Source organism: Sarcophilus harrisii, chromosome 3 (genome assembly GCF_902635505.1).
Source record: "Sarcophilus harrisii chromosome 3, mSarHar1.11, whole genome shotgun sequence".
Lineage (NCBI taxonomy): Eukaryota > Metazoa > Chordata > Mammalia > Dasyuromorphia > Dasyuridae > Sarcophilus > Sarcophilus harrisii.
In genome coordinates this window covers 461,820,004-461,843,082 of record NC_045428.1, presented here as the reverse complement: position 1 = coordinate 461,843,082, position 23,079 = coordinate 461,820,004, and the positions used below count along the sequence as shown (strand labels likewise).

The 23,079-nt window shown below is 33.5% G+C and overlaps 1 protein-coding gene and 2 pseudogenes across 3 annotated transcripts; 1 reads left to right on the top strand and 2 right to left on the bottom strand.

Annotated features, from left to right (window-relative positions):
• Nucleotides 1-3,073: 3,073 nt before the first annotated feature.
• Nucleotides 3,074-4,021, bottom strand: LOC100929994 (annotated as a pseudogene).
• Nucleotides 4,022-10,253: 6,232 nt separating this feature from the next.
• On the bottom strand, nucleotides 10,254-17,023 carry LOC100928198 (annotated as a pseudogene).
• A 799-nt stretch (nucleotides 17,024-17,822) lies between these two features.
• LOC100930257 (olfactory receptor 150-like) lies at nucleotides 17,823-22,873 on the top strand. 3 transcript variants are annotated; one of them, XM_012545111.2, is made up of 2 exons: nucleotides 17,823-17,839; nucleotides 19,292-20,213. In XM_012545111.2, exons 1-2 carry the CDS (start codon nucleotides 17,823-17,825, stop codon nucleotides 20,211-20,213), a joined length of 939 nt encoding a protein of 312 aa, XP_012400565.1. The 3 variants fall into 3 exon arrangements, with proteins under 3 accessions (XP_012400565.1, XP_012400566.1, XP_003764387.1); XM_012545112.3 differs by lacking the exon at nucleotides 17,823-17,839 and adding an exon at nucleotides 22,847-22,873 and having other exon boundaries at nucleotides 19,281-20,192; XM_003764339.3 differs by lacking the exon at nucleotides 17,823-17,839 and having other exon boundaries at nucleotides 19,281-20,213.
• Nucleotides 22,874-23,079: the final 206 nt, after the last annotated feature.

Genomic DNA, 23,079 nt, shown 5'->3' with positions numbered 1-23,079 from the left:
GAGATAATTCTTATTCATAGCTATTCATAATTACAACTTCAATCCAGTCTCTAGGCAATTATAAAGAAATCAAATTTGACTCTAACAGAAATCCTCTGAAAGCAGATGGAAGTCCCTTTCTTTAACTTTCATTGTGAGCATTTATACCTCAAAAATCAGTAAATGTAGATCAGATCTCAATTTGTTGCTTTGTTTATTGTCTAGACTTTAAAAAGGAATGGACAAAATGTTCATAAAGCAGATTAAGCTTCAAAATATTTGTGCATGTGCAATGCATTTTCTCCATTTAAGTTTGTCATATATTTCCCAGCATTCCTCTGTTCTTTCCCCATCCATAGGCAGCTCAATTGAGTTCAGTAATTATTTTTACTATAGGTGGTCAGAGTAAGAGTATGTTTTAGGGAAATTTGGGGTCACTGCTGTACTCTCCAACATATCTAAATGGTTAGACCTTTTGTTCATATATCCTATAGACCTGGAAATTTCTACATGAAATCTGAAATAAAATCTCATAATAATAAGACATATTTATATAAATTTATACTTTTAAAAAAAAATTTATACTTTAAAAAATTTAAAAAAATTTATACTTTCATGTATGACATCTTACAAAAGTCTTATAAGAACCCTGTGGAAAAATTAGAACAAGGAATTTTATCCTTTTTTTAAAGATGACTGTACTGCTGCTTAGAATGGTTAAATGATTTATCCCAAGTCACATAATTAAATGAAGAAAAACTGATATACTGAATTGGTAAGTTCAGAAGCTTAGGCCTTCATTTTTAACAGAAAGTAAAGATTCAAAAGCAAATGAAATTAAACAATTCATTATTATTGTCTCAGTCAAAGAGGCTAATAATAATATTAACTTATTCCTTTAAAGATGTTTCTTCTTTTCTGGTCTTGCTAAAGACCAGTTTAATTTTAACAAGTCTTGGTTTCTAAAGAGATGAAGCAACTTCTTTTCTTGAATTCTTTCCCTATGGACACACACACACACACATTCACACATGACATCAAGAGATTGAAGGCATAGAATTTGTGTTTAAAAATTCCATCATAACTACTAAAAATGGAGGTGGGAGAGATGACACAGCCCCTCATGATGATATTCCAGAGACTTTAAAAAGCTTAAAATGCTTTATGAACAATAGCTAGGAGTAGTGATAATAGTTTTATGACCCAAATTCAGGAGACAGGGAATCAAAGCAAATGTCATTGTTCCTTTTAGAATAATTCAACACCCACTTATTCCTATCTATTGTAGTAGGACTAAGGGTGACCCAGGGTTTACCACATCATCTGAAATACCAAGTTATTAAAATTGCAAGTGAATGTGTTCCCAAAAGTAAACAGTAATTTCTGCTTTCCCCAGGAATTGACCCAACCAAAACAAATAATGTATCCTGAAGTTGGCAGGGCCCAAATATTTTATTGTGCCTACCCTGTGAGATGTTTCATTGTGCCTACGCTGTGAGATTACCATATTACAATAGAAACAACAAGATTGAGCAACTGGTTGGATGTTGGAGTTGAAAGACAAAGGTAAATCCATAGTTAATCAACTTCACTAGAAGGATAGAGACAAACCTGAACAGAAATAGGAAAATTGAGAACTGAGTTATAATCTTTTATCCGTGTGTTTATGAGGTATTAACACAGATTACTTTTTTGAATGTTTTATTTTTCTCAAATGCATCTAAAACACCTCTTAAGATTAATTACTTTTTACATTTTTGCTTCAGATTCATTCCATCCTTCCTTCCCACTTTATTCCCTGAAACAGAAAGCAATTTGTTATAGATTATACATCCAAATGTATAATTTCAATCAATATAAATGTATAATTTCAATCCTGCAAAATGTATTTCCATATTAGTCAGGTTGGGAAAGAAACTATGGACAACCCCCCACCCCAAACAAATCCATGAAAAAAATGCGTGGAGGCTCCATCAATTCTTTTTTGGGAAGCGAATAGTATTTTTTCCTCATGCATTTTTTGGAATTGTCTTGGATCATTGTATTGCTGAGAATAGCTAACACAGTTGATAACCTTTACAATATTGTTGTTATGTAAAGTTCTGATTCTGTTCACTTCACTTTGTAACAGTTCATATAAGTCCTTCCATGTATTTCTGAAATCATTCTGTTCATCATTTCTTATAGTATAGTAGTATTACATTATAGTATTCCATTACAATTATACTCCCCAACGTTTTCAATCATTCTCCAATTGATGGATGTCCCCTTATTTTCCCATTCTTTGCCACTACAAAAAAAGTTGATTTAAATGTTGTTGCCCAAAAAGGTCTTTTTTTCTTTTTTATGTCTTTTTGGGATGCAGATCCAGTTAGTAGTATTGCTGGATCATATAGTATACAGAACTCTATAACTTTGGGAATAGTTCTAAATTGCTCTCCAGAAAGGTTGGACCAGTTCATAATTCCATTAACAAAGCACTTTGTCTCAATTTCCCTTATTACTTCTAACATTTATCATTTTTCTTTTGTTGTACCTTAGAATTATTTTCATTTTTATTTTTCAATTGATATTGATTTACAACATTTTTCATATGACTGGATAGTTTTCATTTCTTTGTCTGAAAACTATTCATATCTTTTAGTCATTTATCAATTGGCAAATGACTTGTATTTTTATAAATTTGACTCAATTCTCTATATACTTCAGAAATGAGTTCTTTATCAGAGATATGCTATGCAAAAATTTCTTCCAACATTCTGCTTTCCTTTTAATTTTTGATGTACTGGTTTGGTTTGTACAAAACTTTTGAATTTGATATAATCTCTCTCTCTCTTTCTCTCTTTCTCTCTCTATCTCTCTCCCTCCTTCCCTCCCTCTCTCTCCTCCCTTCCTCCCTCTCTTCCTTCTCCTCCTCCTCCTCCTCCTTATTCTTCTTGTTCTTCTCCTTCTCTCTCTCTCTCTCTCTCCTCTCTCTCTCTCTCTCTCTCTTTCTCTCTCTTTCTCTCTCTCTCTTCCCCCTCTCTCTCTTTCTCTCTCTGTCTTTTTGTCTGGACAAGATCTAGTAACGCCAATAACATTATGAGAATTAGGTCTAGAATTTTAGTCTTTCTATCACTTTCTTCAAAGCAATTTTGACATCCTTATTTCTCAAACTATAAATGAGAGGGTTTAGCATGGGAACAAGTATTGTGTAAAAGACTGAGGATACTTTCCCTTGATCCAGGTAGTTGACTGAAAATGGCTTTAAGTACATAAATGTAAGGGAGCCAAAGAAGACACCAACTGCTGCAATATGGGAGCTGCAGGTACTGAAGGCTTTTGATCTGCCTTAAGTGGACTGAATTTTTAAAATACTAGCAATAATCAAAACATAGGAGCAAATAATTGTTACGGTTGGGAAAAAAATATTAAATGCATTGGAGGCCAGAGTCACCACTTCATTAACATAAGTGCTAGAACAGGAGAGCTTCAAGAGTGGAAGGAGGTCACAGAAATAATGATTGATGGCATTTTCATTACAGAAGAATGCTCTAATCAAACAACTTGTGTGAGCTGTGGCCCCAATTAAGCCCAACATATACACCCCACACACCAGCCATGAGCACGCCTGAAAGGACATGATAAGATTATAACGAAGAGGATGACATACAGCAACATAGCGATCATATGCCATCACAGCCAACATTTGACATTCAGAAATGGCAAAAAAACCAAAAAAATAGAACTGTGTCATACATTCAGAGTAGGAGATGATATTCTTCTCAGACACAAAGTTCAACAACATTTTAGGAGTGATGACAGTTGATTGGCAAAGATCAATGAAGGACAAACTACAGAGGAAACAATACATGGGGTTATGGAGATGAGAACTCAACCCAATAAGTATAATCATGCTCAAGTTTCCCACCACAGTGACTACATAAATTCCTAGGAACAGGAAGAAGAGTGGCATCTGGAGCTCAGGCTGGTCTGTCAGTCCTCTGAGAAGGAATTCAGTCACTAGTGAATAATTTTCTTTCTCCATTCGTTTTTAGTATAAAGTAAGACACAAGAATCTACTGACAAGAAACGGAAAATGAGAGTTCTCATTGGTAACAGTCTTAAGTGAGACCTCAGACAAAACAGTAAAAATATAATATAAATTCTTCTGATTCTTTGGTCTCTGCCTATTTTCCTATAATACTGAATATGTCTCCCTGGTATATGACATGTAAACCAGACTATTTGAAAGTACTATGCTTGGACTTTTATCCTACAGGCAGTAGTAATTTTGATCCATACAACTATTTAATTTCAAGGGTGTTTACTAACAAAATAAAGTATATGCAAAATATTAGACATGCATTGCATATATGAAATTTTAAAAGAACATTGTGGCTTAAGTTCACGCAACATATTTACGTAAAGTAAAAGACAAAATACTGAATCAACTTGCCTCAGCAATTCATCAAACCTTTTGGGTCTTTGTGAAACTATCATAGAATAGGCTTTGGAGGTGTCAACCAATTACTTTTGGAATTTATCAAGTTGGGAATTATTGCATCCATTTTCTTTTTGAAGGTAAGGCAAAGATGTCACAAAGAACTCAGTCATTGCCAAGGGCACATAATTAGAATTCTGTAAGCTGTTAACAAATCTGGCTCTCCTCCTGGAGAGAGTTCTTGAGGTCTCAAAACATTTTAAATAAAATGTTAGATTGATGTATTGGTCAATAAGAGAAATTATTTACACTTATTGCACTTAAATTTTGGCACAATATTTCATAAACCATATTATGAAAAACCCAAACTGGACAAAAGTTCAGTTTTGTGGAATTACACTGGTGGAATACCTCACAAAGAGTAGCCAATAAAGATTTAAATTCAACTTGAAAAGTGGTACTCAGTAAAGTTCTTTGGGGATTTAGGAGTGTTTTGTGCTATTGATCACACATTGATCAATGATTTAGATGATGGCATTGATGATTTTCATTAGACACAAATGTTGGAGAGATAAGTAACTCATGATTTGACCAATACACGATTCAAAAATATGCATAATACTTTAGGATAATAGGCTTAATCTAGTATGACAAAATGTAATAGAAATAATATAAATCCTGCATTGTAGTTATAGGAATCAGTTCCAAAAAATAATATGGAAGTAAGTTTAAAGTGTGTTTGATAAAGCTCAGGGGATTCAGTAGACCACAAATTTAATATAACTAAGCATCCATAATGCCAGCCAAAAAAACCACTAAAGTAATCTTTGTTTCATTGGAGAGAGGCTTACTGTCTCAAAATAAGGAAATAATATTCCTATTACACTCTACCTTGGTCAAACCACTATTGGAGTATTGTTTCCAGTTCTATTTATTATAGTTGAGGAAAGACACTGATAAAGTAGATAATATTCAGAAAAGGACAATGAAGGTTACAAATGATCTTGCAAATGTGTCATATGAAGATAACTTGAATGACTTGTGAAAACTTAGCATGGAAAAGGAAAGAAACAGTTGGGCATAATAATTATTTCCAAGTACTTTAAAGACTGTTATTTCTAAATCACATTAAACTTGTTCAGTTTATCCCTAAAGTATAGCACCAAGGGCAAAGTGTGAATGTTGAGAAGAAGCAAATTTAGCCTTGATGTGAGGGCTTACATCCCTTACAAGTACTTTTCTTCCAAAAGAAAATGGTTTTATTTGGTAGATTGTGAGGTTTTTTTTTCTTCAAGTAGACTAGATAAACTATTACTTTGCTGAATATCTGGATAGAGTTGTCCAGTAGGATCAGAATTACATGAAAATTCCCTCCCAACTTTCAAATTCTACATTTTTTTAGTTCTGAGAGGGAATTCCTCATATCTCCAGATTCTCTTTGTATTTTTTAAACTAGTTGAACCCAGTCTTTTGCTCTGTGCAATTGAGTTATGGGTAAAACATAATGTGAGCATATTCTTTCTTTTTCAAGTTCCTGAATTTCTATGCATCTTTTTTATTAGAATGAAGAATAAAATCAAATTAATCAAATACTCACTTTCTATGATCTTAAATTTTAAATCCTCTTCATTCACAAACTGGTAGCAGGCTAATGTTTTCTATGAAAATTACAATGGTTATGGCACAGAGACTTCTAATCCTTTTTAGTGATGATGAGAATGAGAATATAGAATTCCATCTCTAAAATGTTCTAGATATTGATTTGATCTGAAAATGATCATGTCTAATTGTGTCTACAGAATTTCCTCTTCAGTTATAGGTAAAGAAATAGCATTTACTCATGTCTACAAAGCTCTTGATGATGTACCTTAAGGGTTTTATAGTTGTCAAAAAACTGGGACCTTATTAACTATACACAGAGGCTCCCACAGGAACTCATCTCACAAGGGATTCCCCTTTCTGGAAAGAAGTCATTATTGTTTTCTGTTAGTTCCTAATTTTTGCCTTTTATATATGCCCTTTATCTTCTCAGAATTTGATGCCAATACTATCCTGAGAAATCTGTTATGTGGGACCAATTTATTTGAATTGAGTATTTAAAGTTTTGGTGCAGTTGTTAAAAGAATAATCTTCCCTCAAGGTTGAAGTAGTCTGAATTCAAGTTTTATGGTAGTTGAGAAAGCTGAGCATCTGACAAGTCTGATGGCTCACAGAAGGGGTAGAAAAGTATAAGAATTAGTAACTAAACTTATTGGAAAAGAGATAAAGTGAATTGGAGTTCCATAGCTGATAATAAAGATTGATATTGTTTAGGTTGGTTATTGGGTTATTTCACTTAATCTCTATTAAGTGAAAATCTGAAGATAGCAAGGTTAAGCAAAGAATCAGCAACTTTTCTTCTTGGTTTTGTGGTTTAAAAGATATGTAAGGAAGCACATACAGCCTTGTAAAAGGTGCCCATAAAAATGTTTTTAGTAGAATACCAGATTTCAATGAACACCAAAAAATAAAAATAACATGACAAAAAGGATTTAGGATCAAAGGGATTTATTTATAATGAGAGTTGTAGAATGCATTGTGTAGAATGAATAAGCAATATAGCTTTGGCTAGGTTAAAAGTATTTAGAATGCACTTTCTTAATTGTTGATTTCTTTTGTATTTATTTTTGCTGATCCTCAATGCCTAATTTATGGATTTTCTGTCCAAGGATTATATTTGAAGAACTTTATGCCTTTAAGTGAGCCCTAGTAGAGAGCTGTGATGACTGAGATACCCTTTGGTTTCATTAACTTTTATCTATGCAAAGAAGGGTGAGTGGTAGGCTTTCCTACAAAAAAATGAAAAGATAAGCCTCCTGCAAGTCAAAACCTCATACAAAACTCTGATATCCTTATGCTAGTACACATCTGAATTCTCTTTCCTATTCCTGGGTAAGTTCTTGTGTGTTAGTCTAAATGCTTAGGGAAATTTTCTTTTAAGACTTTCCTGGAGATAAGATTTTTTTTACCAATGAACTAATTGTTTTAATAACAACCCTCAGGAGCAGCTACATTGTGCAATGGATAGAACACAAGCTTTGGAGTTAGGAGAACCTGAGCTTAAATCTGGTCTCGGACATTTAATACTTATTAGCTGTGTGATCTTGGACAAGTCACTTGACCTCAAATGCCTTGCAAACAAGCAAAAACAAGCCCCAAATAAAATAGCTCAGTTTTGCTTAGTTCTAAGACATTTACAAATTTCTCTGTGTAAATTATTTAAATATTCTATCTTGCTTAGAATAGTTGTTTGCCAAATGCTAGTTGGATTATATCAGACTAGATAATGTCTTTTACTATCCCTTATAACAATCTAAAATTGATGTTGTGAGCATTATTGTCTTCATTTTAGGGACAAGGAAAATGAATTTTTAGGAGACCATGATTATACCACTATTGAATATCAGGTAGCTTCTTTATATTATATTTCATTATTTAAGGATGAATATTTACGCCAAATCTTACTGCCTCCAGAACATGTCTTTTTCAAAACTTTTTACCAAAAAAAGAAGAAATGTTGGTGACAATGGAAATGTAAAGAATATTTACTTTAGTATCTTTACAGCTATAAATAATCTTTGACATTTTATTCACACAGACCTGGATTGTTTTAAGGGTTTTTATTATTTTTTTCAGATTTGCCATATTACATTCAAATATGCAGTTGTTTAATTAATCGGATAATTATTTAGTTAATATTTTATATGTGCATTATATTAGCTTCCTGCTGGGATGATGTAAAGAAGAAATAAACCTCCATCTCTGAACTCAAGCCATCATATCATCTAGTAGGATAAATATATACATCATAAACTCTGGATATCATTGACATAGGGCTTCTGGACAACAGTATTGAAGACTCCAAATTTCTTTAACTTTCAGTCTCAGAGGGGCAATTGCTTATTGTCTAAAGTGATTTTTACACAATCCCCCCTTACCTTACATCTATAAGAGACTGTTGTTGTTGCTGTTGTTCAGTCATTCAGTTTCATATCTCACTTTTAGTAATTCCATCAACCAAGGAAATCAAGCTCTTCTACCCTCCACTATCTCTTGAATTGGTCCCAGTTCATGTTCATTGTTTCCAAGACGCTATCTAGCTATATCATCCTCTACTGTCCCTTTTTCCTTGTACATTCAGTCTTTCATACATCAGAGTCTTTTCCAATGAATTCCATCTTCTCATTTTGTAGCCAAAGTATTTAAGTTTCAGCTTCAGTGTTTGTCCTTCCAGTGAACAGCCTGAATTAATTTATTCTAGTATTGACTCATTTAATAGACTTGCTCTCCAAAGTACTCTCAGAATTCATTTCCATCAGCACAATCAAAAGTGTTAATTCTTTAGCACTCAGCTTTCTGTATATTCCAATTCTTATAGCTTTAGAGTCTTAATGGAAAAACCACATCTTTGACTATATGGGTTTTTGTGAGTTTGTTGCAAAAAATTTCCTTTTTAATATGTTATGCAGATTTGTCATTGCTGTCCTTCCAAGGAGCAAATATCTTTTAATTTCATGGTTAGAGTTGCTGTCTTTAATTACTTTGAGCTCAAGAATATGAACTAGATTCTTTTAGTCTATAACCCTATTGATCTACCTTCTATGTTGTTTCCTTTCAAAATCTGTGATAACTTTTTTTTTTGAAAAATAACTTGAGCATGCATTTATATGTTGAGGAACAAAAATACTGGAGTTGTAGCCAAAGATATAATACCCAACAAAATTAAGCATAATCCTAAATGAAAAAAAAAAGATATTCAATGAATTGGAAGACTTTCAGGGTTTTGTTGCAAAAAGATCAGAACTTAACACAAAATTTGACATACAAGATCCAAGAGAAATAAAAGGTAAACATCAAGTAATAGTCACAAGGGAGTCAATAAGGGTAAACTATATTGTAAACTATATTTCTAATGCCATTAATAACTGATTAATTTGGAAAAAAAAAGGATTGGAATAGAGCTGATATATTGTGATTCTAAAAAGTAAAATTAGGTAAGTAATAGCAAAAAGAATAATTATTTTATACAAATCAAGTGCAAGAAGAAGAAATGATACAAGAATTAGATAGGAAAGAGCTGGTAGTTCTGGAACCCTACTCTTATGATGATGGGTTCAAGAGGGAACATATATATATATATATATATATATATATATATATATATATATATATATATCTAGGAGTAAATAAAAATCTTCTAAATTCAGAAAGACATAAGAGGGTAAAAGGGTAGAAAGGGAAAGAGAATAAGTGAGGCATTTTTAGAGGGAACTCCACATCAGATTGAAGTTAAAGAGAGAACAACAAAAATTTAGAAGGGAATAAAAGTCTTCTAAATTTATAAAGAAATGAGAGTGATGAAATAGGATAAGGGGGAAATATGTAGATTAATGGAAAATGAATAAAGAGAGAACAGCATATATATCTCTAAATTCAGATAGAAGCAAGAGAGCAAGAGGAAAAGAGGAAGAGCATAAAGATAATTGGAAAAGGGAATAGGTTAAGTCATAGTATGACAAGGAAGCATGTGGAAATAATCTAAAGAAGCCAGGAGAGATAGGAAAAAGAGCCCAGAAACACAAAATAAAGATCAAGAATATAATTTATTGTGTTAAAAAAAATAGGAATAATAATTATAATCTCAAAGCTAAAGTTAAAATAAATGTAATGAAAAAAGAAAAGTGGGGAAACTATATATCCCATATTACTCAACAGTTTTTAAAATACCTAAAAATATTGAATAGTATAGGCTTGGAATATTGCTGTGGTATAGGAAATGATAAGTTCATGGAGTTAGAAAAATATGGAAAGACTACGACTTATGAAGGAAGGTGTTATCCACCTTCAAAGAAATAGGGACATACAAGTATAATATAGTCTTACATAGATGCATATGAATGCATATGTCTATATATGGGTATGATCAGAGACAACCACATGTATGTAAAACATATCTACTTGTAGCCTTCTTGGTGGGGGGAGCGGGAGGGAACAGAGAAAAACAATAAAGTAAAAAGCATAGTATAGAATAAAAGGGATAAAAAGCTACTTGAAGAATATTACATATTAAAAATTAGAATGGTGTAAATGGAAGCTAATGACTCAGAGACATCAAAAATCAGTCAAATAGATGAAAAAGAATGAAAAATGGAAGAAAATATAAAATACCTCCTTGGAAAAACAGCCAACCTGGAAAAGAGATCCAAGAAACACAATTTAAAAATTATTATCATTTTTTTAAAAGAAACATCCATTCTTTATTATCTAAGAAGCCTGTCATCTTTGCCATCATCATATTTACATACATATTCTCACAACCTTAAACTTTTGTTTCCCACTCAGTCAAATCTTCAGCAGAAAGGAAAAAACATTTCTGTCCAACTGATTTTTATTCCCAGAGTACTAAATTAGTAACACATACTGGTTTGGACCACAAAGACCTTAGAAATCATAGGATGGCAGAGAACTCAGGGAGTGTACAAGTAGTCTTTTCAAAATATTAGCAGCAGCCTTAATGAAAAGTGGACTTAATTCCTAGATAAGTCCACTGGAGGTGGAATGAAGGATGCTAATTATGGATAGGAGTACAATGGAATGATCCAGCTTTCATTTAGACTAAGGGACTCATGGAATAAAAGAGAATTATATACCATTAGGAAGGACCTCAAAGGATAAGTAGATATTCTGAGGATATAGAATACCTTTCCACCATAACCTCAAGACAGAAAGCTAAATAGCTCAAGCAAGGAAGTAAAGCTGATCACTGTCTGGAATACCAAGTGGACAACAGGGAACAGAAGAGGCCAGGCAGTCTGCGAGTCAAAAAGTCTTCTCAGATAGTGATGTGGGTGTGGTCCCTTTAAGATTCCTTTCTTTCTGATTCCCAACCCCTCCTAGTTAATGTAATTACCTTTTGATTCACAAATCTTGGTCCCTTTGAATTCCAATAGAAGATCAGGATCTGAGCCAATTTAGGATTACACCCACAGGCCCCTCTAGCTAAATCTCCCATTATAAAAGGGGCCAAGTGGGATCTCCCTCTTTGCAGAGGTCCCAAATATGCCAGCCTCACACTTAGCATGTCAGGACCCTCTGTCCACTGGATTCTCTGTTCGGTGTCCTTCTTATCTCTACCTTTACCTATTTTCCTAACTATATTTTATTTATTTTTTTTTATTTATTATAATAACTTTTTATTGACAGAAACCATGCCAGGGTAATTTTTTTACAACATTATCCCTTGCACTCACTTCTGTTCCGATTTTCCCCCCTCTCCCTCCACCCCCTCCCCTAGATGGCAAGCTGTCCTATATATGTTGAATATGTCACAGTATATCCTAGATACAATATATGTGTGCAGAACCAAACAGTTCTCTTGTCTAACTATACTTTAACCTTACTTCCAAACCCCATAATAAGCCTCTTTTAACAATCTAGCGTTTTGGGCCAATAAATGCTTTTATTGGGGTCACGCTGCCACTAGACTTCATTTAACTCAATATCCTTGCACCAAATCCAATGGAGTTACAGAGGTACTCTATTTGATTCCCTGTACCCCTAACCTGCCACTGGATCTCAATTAAACCCTAATTTCATTTAGGTACCTCATATCTAGACCTCATCAACAGGGCCTGCATATTTTCCACAAGTGCACAGACAAGTTGCTCAACTTCTTAGCAGCCAGGCATGCAGCCACAAGTACTTCCTCCTTACTAGCTGTCTCCCAGTTTTCATAGTCCAATACTGATTTGTTTTTGATGAGGGAGAATCCAAAGACTCAAAGTCACAGTGTCTGGCCACTGTCATCTCTGGCACTCAGCCCCTAGTTTCTGCAGAAAGTGACACTCTGCAATAGTTTCAAAGTTGGGTCCTCCTACCACAACATGGGCTCCTTCTTTCATTGGTCATTCTTATTCCATTTCTTTCCATATGCAATAGGCCTGTTGTCTCAGAACCCAGTCACAGGCATCAGACATGAGAAGAAAGCTTTCTCCAAACCTCTCATCACTGGGACCTCTGAGTGGATTTTGACCATTGAGATCTATACCAAGTTGATATGATCTTGGATCAACAAAACATCCCCAACTTGATATTCAGAGTTCAGCCCACCAGTAGCATGGGTGACAATTAAAGTGTGAACATTCATAAGTTGGAAAACTCTCAGGGAATGCTACCTTCCAGAGTGATAGCCTCCATATAAATGGAAATTGCCAAAAAATAATAAAATTCATCTTAGAGAACAAAAGGTCAAGCATATCAAGGGAACTGGTATAGTTATTGGCAGTGCAGAAAGTTGTGGGAACTGGGGTGGAGAATCCCCTCTGGATGGTGCAGGTCCAATGTGAAAGAATTCACAAACCCAAAGTCTGAATGTGGCAAGAAAAGGAATTTTTATTGGCACTGAGAAGCCAGCTTTGCTAGGAAGACAAACTTCTTAGTGGCAAGAGGTCCTGTTAGGGAAACAAAGGTTACCACTGAGAAGAGGATGTTTTCACAGTGGGCAGGAATCCTGGCAGGCAGCTTTGCTTCTTTGGCAAAGCATAATCCTACTTCGGACCTCTGCAGAGATTTGGAGTTCAAAATTGACTTTTTATAAGAAGTCTGAGGCTGGAGCTTCTATTGAATGAGTTTCAATGCCCCCAGGCCTAGATTTCCAGTTGAAAAGAAAGTACATATCTTGGAGTTTAAAGTCACTCAATATCAGGGCTAGATCTCCAACTAAACAAGACCACTTAAGTTCGAACTATTGAGAGTGGTCCTAGACTAATCTTCAACTCAATGGAGAATGAGGTAGTCAATAGAGGGTACAGTTAGTTCCTGCCAAGATTTCCACCATTCAGAGCTCCATTAGCAAGGAAGGTGAGGAAGGGAGGCCATGGCAGAATTAGTAAAAGTTTGGGAGAGGACATCTTGTTCTTCTATTTTGCATCTTCAAGAGAGAAAACATATGGTTCCAGTTCTCTTCCTGGTGGGGTTCCTAAAAATAGACAAGAACTCTGAATGGAATCTAAAGTAAAGAAGAGGTGGCATTCCAATCATGTCCTCAGCATATCATTTTAGACAACTCAGGAAATCTCCCGCTTAGTGACATATGGAACTGCCTCTTAATTGAGATAAGATAACTTGCTCTAATATGTTTTTGCTCTATTTTCTGATAGATACTCTTTTGTGTAACTTCTTGGATTTCTATTTGCTATCATCTAGGCCATTATGAAGAAACTGGATAGCTGACTAAATCACTGAAACAAAAATATCCTATATAATATCCTCCCAAATTGGTCATCAGATTTCCTTATCAAAAACTTCAAGCATTAGGAATACATAATAGTCAGTTTCATTGTTGATTCTGATCATTAAAAATGTAAGCTATTTTTCTCTTTGTGCTGTGATTAGAACAAGGTTTTTATAATTTCCTTTTTTACTATCTCCACTAGAGTCTTATGAGGAAATTTCCCTAATATTTTGTGTTTTATATCTAATAATCTTCTTCCTTCTCAAGAATAGATTAGAACATCCTGATGCATACTACACAAGGACACCAGAGCTTCATCCTAGATCTTGACATGCAAGAAGAATACACCTTTTTTTTTTTTTTTTTGGTAGCAAGATTTACCACTCAGGCTCTTTGCTTATTTCCTTAGGAATATATATATATATATATATATATATATATATATATATATATATATATATATATATATCAGGTTATAATAAGATAGTTAGACCACTTGTTCTCTACCAGAGCTCATCTGAAGTCTGATTCTTGTCTATTTTTAGGAGACCTAACACTGAAGAGAACCTGTAACTATACATTTTCTGTCTTGAAAATGGAAAAGAGAAGGCTAAGACCTCTCACAAAGTCTTCATAATATATTTCATAGACAGAAGACCCATACACTAGGAACCAAAGAAAAGTAAATAGAAGCAGGAAAGATTAGCAATTAAGAAAGTGCTTCTGGACACTGTTTACCTGCTCCTAAGCAATAATAACTCATCCTTTTTCACATTTCATTCTACAACTTTTTTTCCCATTATGAAGAAACTCTTTTTCATTCTAATTGTTTCTTGTCATATTATTTCTATTTGGTGGTGATCATCAAAACCTGGTATTACCTAGAAGACAAATCTAAGGACAGCTTTTTGAAGGATATATGTGCTTTCTAAAATACCCTTTTATCTATTAGATCTGGAAGAAAACATATTCTTGGCTTAGTTTTGAAATCTTCAGTCCTTCACTCTATTGCTATCACTCAGCAACTAACCTAATGGGTTTCTTGTTGCTACCAATTATAGATGTCCTGTTATTTTATTTCTTCTCAAACAAATTGAGTTTCCGACTCACATACTTCTTTTCTGTCCCTTCTTATTAATTTTGTTAATATGCAGACCTGTTAGGTGTCCAAATTTTTCAATTACCATTATATCTGAATTGAGGTTGCTTCAACCATGACAGGGAATGATCAAAGTTTTAAGAACTACCCTCAACTTTCTGAACCCTAACTCAAATAAATTGGTCCCACATGACAGAATTCCTCAGCAAAACACTGGCATCAAAGTCTGAGATATTTATGTACACAAAGGGCAAAAATTAGGAGGTAAGAGAAAACAGTAACGAATTCTTTCCTGAAAAGGGCTAATCTCTTGTGAGATGAATCTCTGTAGGAGCCTCTCTCTCTGTGTATTATTAATGAGGTCCCAGGAACTTTCTCAATAACCATATAGCCCTCAAGCTATATCATTAAGAGCTTTGTTGACATGAGTAAATGCTATTTCTTTATCTATATTGAAGAGGAAATTCTTTATAATGTCAAAATTCAAAATGATCATCTTCAGATCAAATCAATTTCTAGAGCATTTTAGAGATGGAGTTAATCATCACTAAAAAGGCTTAAAAGTTTCTGTGCCATAACCATAGTAAGTTTCATAGAAGACACTGACCAGCCAAGAGCATGTAAATGAAGAGGATTTAATATTCAGTGATAGAGGGTGAGTGTTTGATTAATTTGATGGTATTCTTCATTTTAATTTTAAAAGAAGCACAGAAATTCAGGCAAAAGAAAGGATATGTCCACATTCCCTACCCATCACTCAATTGCCCAGAACAAAAAACTGGGTTCAGCTAGTTTGAAAAAAAAAAAGAAAGAGAATCTGGACTATGGGGTAATCCCTTTCAGAATTAAAGAAATGCAGAATTTGAGACTTGAAAGGGAATTTCCATATAGTTCAAGTCCTACCCCACAAATCCACCCAAATACCCACTAAAGTAATGAAGCTTATAAATCTTTGCTTGAAAAAGAACACATTACCTACCAACAGAGAACTTTTTCTTTTGGAATAAAAATACTTGTTGAGTATTTTATCCTTACATCAATGTTTATTTGCAACATTCACACTTTGCCTTTGGTGCTACTTTGGGGAGAAACTTGGTAAATCTAATATCATTTTAATGATCTAGCAATCATTAATATATTTGGAAACAATTACCATGATCCTTCTCTTTTCCATGCTAACCTTTCACAAGTCATTCAAATTATAGTCATGTGGCATGTAGTCAAGATTATTCATGACCTTCATTGTCCTTTTCTGAATATTGTCCTTTGTCAATGTTCCTCAACTATGACTAACAGTATAGGAAACAGTGCTCGAACTATGGGTTGACCAATGTCAATATTTTTTTAAACTGATTCCTATATTACAATGCAAGACTTTTCATTTGTTCCTATTTAATTTGATCATACTAGATTAAGCCTATTGTCCTAAACTATCATGAATATTTTTGAATCATGAATTGGTCAAACTATAAGTAACTTCTTTCTCCAAGATTTGTGTCCAGTGAAAACCATTAATGTTGTCATCCAAATCACTGATCAAGGAATGATCAATAATACAAAACAGAGTACTAATCCATAAAGCACTCTTCCAAGGACCCTTTTCAAGTTGATATTAAATCATTAATGAGTACTCTTTGCAAGGAGTTCCACCAAGTGTAAATCCATGAAATTACTTTTGTTCAGTTCATGTCACTTCACTTCACATTTTTCATATGGCTTTATCAATTATTTTGACAAAATTTAAGTATAATAAGTTTATACCATTTCTTTTATTGACCATCAAATCAATCAACCATTCTATTCAAAAATGTCTTGAGACCTCAAGAACTCTCCTCACAAATGCTAAATAGATTTCTTAGCAGTTCACAGCATTCCAATCATGTGCTTTTGGCAATGTCTGAGCCCTTTTCCTTACAAAGTAAGGAGGCTATAGTTTTGACTCCAAAATATGATAAGCTCTAAATATAATTGGTTGGGAGCTCAAAAGCCACTGTTTTGTGAATAGAGTTCCACAAAGAGTCAAAAGTTTTGATGATTTCCTCTGAGGAGAAAGTAATTTGGGATTTTATCCTTATGTATACTTGCTATGTGCACACAAGTTTCAATGTTCTTTTGAAAAAAATTTATCCAAAGTTTTGGTTCCAAATTCCATTCCTCTTTCTTTCTCTATTCTCCCCCACTCCTTGTGATGGTAAAAAATCAGATAAAATTTCACATGTGCACTTATGTAAAATACTTCCAAATCAGCCATTTTTACAAGACTTGAATAAAAAAAAAAAGAAAGAAACTAAAAATAGCATACTTCAGTCTGATTTCAAATATCAGTTCTTTCTCTTAAAGTTGATAATATGCTTCATCATGAATTCTTTAGGAATTTTTTTGGATGATTATATTGCTAACTAAATAACTAAAACATTTACACTTCTTTATTATACAATCTTGCTGTTACTGTATACAAAATTCTCCTGGTTCTGTTAACTTCACTATGCATCAGTTCATGTAAGTTTTTACAGATTTTTTCTAAAATCATCCTCTTTGACACTTCTTATAGCACATTAATATTTCATCACAAGCATATACCATTCTTGTTTAAGCATTCCCAAATTTATGGGCATCCCTTTGTTTTTCAATTTTTAACTAGCATAAAAGGAGATGTTATAAATATTTTTGTACAAAAAGATTTTTCCTCCTTTTGTGAATGTCTTTGGGATAAATGACTAACAGTGCTATAGCAATTTTATATATTGGCTTTTGGGCATAGTTCCAAATTGGTCTCTAGAACTGTTGGATCAGTTTACAACTCTACCAACAGTATATTAGTGTCCTGATTTTCCAACATATCTCCAACATTTATCTTTTTTTCTGTCATATTAGCCCATCTGATATATGTGATATGTCACCTCAGAGTTTTTTTTTATTATAATAACTTTTTATTGACAGAACCCAGGCCAGGATAATTTTTTACAACATTATCCTTTGCATCCACTTCTGTTCCGATTTTTCCCCTCTCTCCCTCCACCCCATCCCCTAGATAGCAAGCAGTCCTACATATGTTGAATATGCTGCAGTATATCCTTGATACAATATATGTGTCCAGAACCAAACAATTTTCTAGTTGCACAGGTAGAATTGGATTCAGAAGGTAAAAATAACCCGGGAAGAAAAACAAAAATGCAAACAGTTTACATTCATTTCCCAGTATTCTTTCTTTGGGTGTAGCTGCTTCTGTCCATCTTTGATCAACTGAAACTGAATTAGGTCTCTTTGTCAAAGAAATCCACTTCCATCAGAATACATCTTCATACAGTATCGTTGTTGAAGTATATAATGATCTCCTAGTTCTGTTCATTTCACTCAGCATCAGTTCATGTAAGTCTCTCCAGGCCTCTCTGTATTCATCCTGCTGGTCATTTCTTACAGAACAATAATATTCCATAACATTCATATACCACAATTTACCCAACCATTCTTCAATTGAAGGGCATCCATTCATTTTCCAGTTTCTAGCCACTACAAACAGAACTGCCACAAACATTTTGGCACATACAGGTCCCTTTCCCTTGGGTATAAGCCCAGTAGTAGCACTGCTGGGTACCTCAGAGTTATTTTAATTTGCTTTTTTCTAACCAATAATGACTTAATGTATTTGCTTTGGTTTCTTTATCAGGAAATTTTTTGTTCATAATTTTTGCCCATTTATCAACTAGGGAATAACTTGTATGTTTGTAAATTTGATTCAGTTCTCTACATATTTGAGAAATGATATCTTTATTAGAGATATTTGTTGCAAAATTTCTTACCTCCAATTACCTGCTCTTCTTATAATTTTGTTTGCATTGGTTTTATTTGTGCAAAAGCTTCCTAAGTTTATATAATCAAAATTATATATTTTACATTTAAATGCTCTATCTCCTTGGGTTCTCAATTCTTCCCTTATCCATAATTATTACAAAAAAATTATTCCCTGCTTTCTTAATTTATTATATTGCCCTGTCTGTATAAATCATGTACCCATTTTGACCTTATCTTGATATTCAGCATGACATATTGGTCTATACCTAGTTTCTCCCATACTGTTTTTCAGTTTTCCAAGCAATTTTTGTCAAATAATGAGTTTTTGTTCCAAAACTTTTGACCTTTGAGTTTATTATAGACAGGATTACTATGGTCATTTAATAAAATAATCCTCAATGTTCTACAAGTATTTTATATATTGTAATATTTTGTATATATTTTATTTTGTGAACAAATACCTTCAGAAATAATTAGCTATTATTATTGTATGTGGGAGAGAAGGTCAAGTAAGTCTACTTTACATACCATATATACCTATAAGGTTGATAGTCTTGAGTTTATGAAGGAAAACTGATAGAGCCAAAAGAATCATGAGAATTTATATAATAATTTTATTATTCTTTCTGAGGTTTCACTCAAGACTGGAAATAATGAGGACTCTTTTTTTCTCTTCTTGTGAACAGATTCTTGTCTTTTCTTCTTACCCTATCAAAAGAATGGAGAGAGGAAATTATTCACTAGTGACCCAGTTCATTCTCATAGGATTGACAGACCATCCTAAGTTCCAGCTGCCGCTCTTCTTCCTATTCCTAGGGATTTATGTAGTCACTGTGATGGGGAACCTGGGCATGATTATACTTATTGGGCTGAGTTCACATCTACATAACCCCATGTATTATTTCCTCTGTAATTTGTCCTTCATTGATCTATGTCAATCAACTGTCATCACACCCAAGATGCTAGTGAATTTTGTGTCAGAGAAGAACACAATCTTTTATTCTGATTGCATGACTCAGTTCTATTTTTTTGGTTTTTTTGCCATTTCTGAATGTCAAATGTTGGCTGTCATGGCATATGACCGCTATGTTGCTATATGCCATCCCCTCCGTTATAGTCTTATCATGACCTATCAGGTATGCTCATGGTTGGTGAGTGGAGTGTATGCATTGGGCCTAATTGGGGCAACAGCTCATACTGGCTGTATGCTTAGAGTGTTTTTCTGTAAGGAATATGCAATTAATCATTACTTCTGTGATCTCCTTCCACTCTTGAAGCTCTCTTGTTCTAGCACCTATGTCAATGACGTAGTGACTCTGGCCTCCAGCATATTCAATATCTTTTTCCCAACACTGACCATTATTTGCTCTTATGTTTTCATCATTGCTAGCATTTTAAAAATTCAGTCCTCTGAAGGCAGATCAAAAGCCTTCAGTACCTGCAGCTCCCATATTATAGCAGTTGGTGTATTCTTTGGCTCTCTTGCATTCATGTACCTGCAGCCATCTTCAGTCAGCTCCATGGATCAGGGGAAAGTGTCCTCTGTCTTTTACACTATTATTGTGCCCATGCTAAATCCCCTCATCTATAGTCTGAGGAATAAAGATGTCAAAATTTCATTGAGGGAAGTCATAAAAAGAACATTCTAGTAAAAGGAGAATTGGATTGATGGATTTAGTGGAGACTGAAAAAAGAGAAAGATAGAGGGATGTAAAGAACATTCTAGCAAAAGAAGAAATGGAGTGATGAATTTAGTGGAGACTGAAAAATGAGGGAGAAAGAAGGAGAAAGATTGAGAAACAGAGACAGAGAGATTTGAAGAAAGACAGACATAGAAAGAGACAAGACAGAAAGACAGAAGAGTCAGAGAGAGAAATTTGTAAAAAGCAGATACTTTGCCCCTTATTTATATTTTATTAGAAGACCAACTTACATGCATTTTGGGAACTTCTCAAGCCAGTAAGCTACATCTCCCTCCCCACATTTATGCTCCTGTTATCTCCCTGACTTGCATTCCAAGTGGTTTACAAAATTCAACCATGGAGTGACCTACTCCTGATATTTTATAGAGTTTGATTAGTTATTTTAAATATCTGTATTGCAGATAAACTGTATGCAGTTTTTCCAAATGCCCTTCTGTAAACTATCTGTAATTTTTGCAACTGGAAGTTAAGTTTTCAAGATGAATGTTACTTACAATGCTAAAGCTAGAAGAGTATTTAATGGTTTACAGGTCCAAACCATTGTTTTTTAGCTAAAGAAACTATATCTAAAAAAGGATTACTTATTTGCTCTTAGCCAGAATCCAATTCTCTTGATTCTTGACTTTTTTCTTTTCCAATACAACACATAATCATCTGGACAAAAGAATTGAATGGAGGGAAAAACAATTACAACCTTAAATGTGAATAGATGTGTAAGAAGTGTTAAGGGTCCATCCTGTAACACCATAATAGATGGACTCATGGTAAGGAAAGAAGTGGTTTGGGAGACAGAGAGGCACTTTTTTTGTCTTGGGAAAATAAACAAGATTTTCTGAAGTTCAGCACCATAAGCAGGTAAAAGAATCTGAATTTTGGGACAGAATTCTTCTATACTAAATGTTTAAAATCTGACCATGCTACAGTTGGGGGAACGGCAGGTATTTTCAAAAAATTTATCAACATATTTGTTGGGTTTACTGGTTTTTATTCTTTCCCTTCTTTTTCTTTCTTTTCTTTATAAAGTATTCTTACAAAGGAAAACTCTGTGAGAAACAGAGCTAGCCCTGAAAATAAAGAGTTTGACTATAGAAAGGATTTCCAGGCTCTGGAATTTAAAAGTGGTAAATTATCTTTAATACATGTCTTTTTTAAAAGTACATCTATCATTGTATTCTGAGCTATCTTTTTCATGAATGCTGCCTATATTTGAGTGTAACATTTGGCTTAAGGTTTAAATGTGAGGAAACCAATATTTCATTTTTATTATGGCATCTTAAATAATAATAATCATAGCTATATCTTTGTAGTAGAAGAAATTAAGACTGTCGAGTCAAGCCTCAGGAGTGTGAGCTCTGGGATAAATGAATGATAAATACGGGAATGGTTAGAGCAAGAACAGAACTTATTGAATGTGTATGATGGTGTGTGTTCCACTCAAGAAAGAGATAAAATGGCAGCTGGTGTGGGAGAGTTGATAAAAAAGAACTGAGTATAAAGACTGATCAGCCTCTAGGGCAATTTATTACAAACCCTTACTCTCAAAAGACAAAATGAGAGGGTAGTGTCTGATTTTCCACTTGGGAGAATAGCAGACAATGCTGAAGTAATAATTTCTCTCTTCTTCCTCTCTTATCTGAGGTTGAATCAAAAACTTGATCCATTTGGAACTATGTTACTAATTTGGCCATAAATAATTTTAATTCTTGGTTTATCTAGATAAATCTAATCACAATATCTTCTCTTGAATTAGGTATTGTCTTATTTTTCAATATAATGAGTAATTCAATAAATTATGATCCATGATTGTCAGGTAATATTATAACATCCTATAAAAGATTAGTAAGGGGAAATTAGGGAGATATGATAGAGAAACAAAATTTTTTATAGTGTTAGTTGAAATTAAATAGAATAAAACATCTAGGAAACTAGGTCACAAATAATATATTAAACTTTATCGTATATATGTTTCCTGAAAGATAAAGTAAAAAGGTCCTGAGAATATAGGAAGTTATTTTATCTGTTTGTTTTAGTGATCATTCTGGAGTCCTTAAAACTCTATGTTCTGTCCTGTAATAGTTTACACTAAAAATGCATTTACTAATTACTTCATAATTTCTTTGAAGAACAAAGGTGTTCTGATTAGCAACTTTTCATATTAACCAGATGTTCATCCAGAAATTATTGTCTAAGTTGGTTCTGAAATATATAAAAAATTTCCTTTACTTCAGTTCCTTTTAGCCCTCTCTTAATTTATATTGTAATCCTGTTGTTCCTTTCTCCTTGAAATTACCTAGTATAGAAATTATTATACACACATATGTATAAATTTAAAATATACATATATTTGAGTATTGAGAGAGAAAATAATAACATTAATAATGATTTTATGTGTAATATACATAAATAATAAAGTTTGATAAATTACAAATAAAATAAATTTTTAATTCTTATAAGCCTTTCTTTAAAGATAAAAAAGAAAAATTTTCCTCCTCAACAATTCTGATGCTTTGGTTTGGATCAGTGGCTCTCAGCGTGTGGTAGAGAAATCCCTGGGAAGTCTCCAAAACCTTTTCAGGGAGTCTATGAGACCAAAACTTTTTTCATAATAAAACAAAATATCTTGAGAATAATTATTTGAAAACTAGTGCTATAGATCTATTTTTCTCAATACAAGCTTTCAAAGAGAACAATATACTGTCACACTATGATAGCTATTCTTAACAAAATTTGAATGGATCCCTTGCAAAGAAATGACTTCATATGGCCTGGTCCCTGTAATCAGTTCAATCCAATCTTTCAAATATTTAATTTA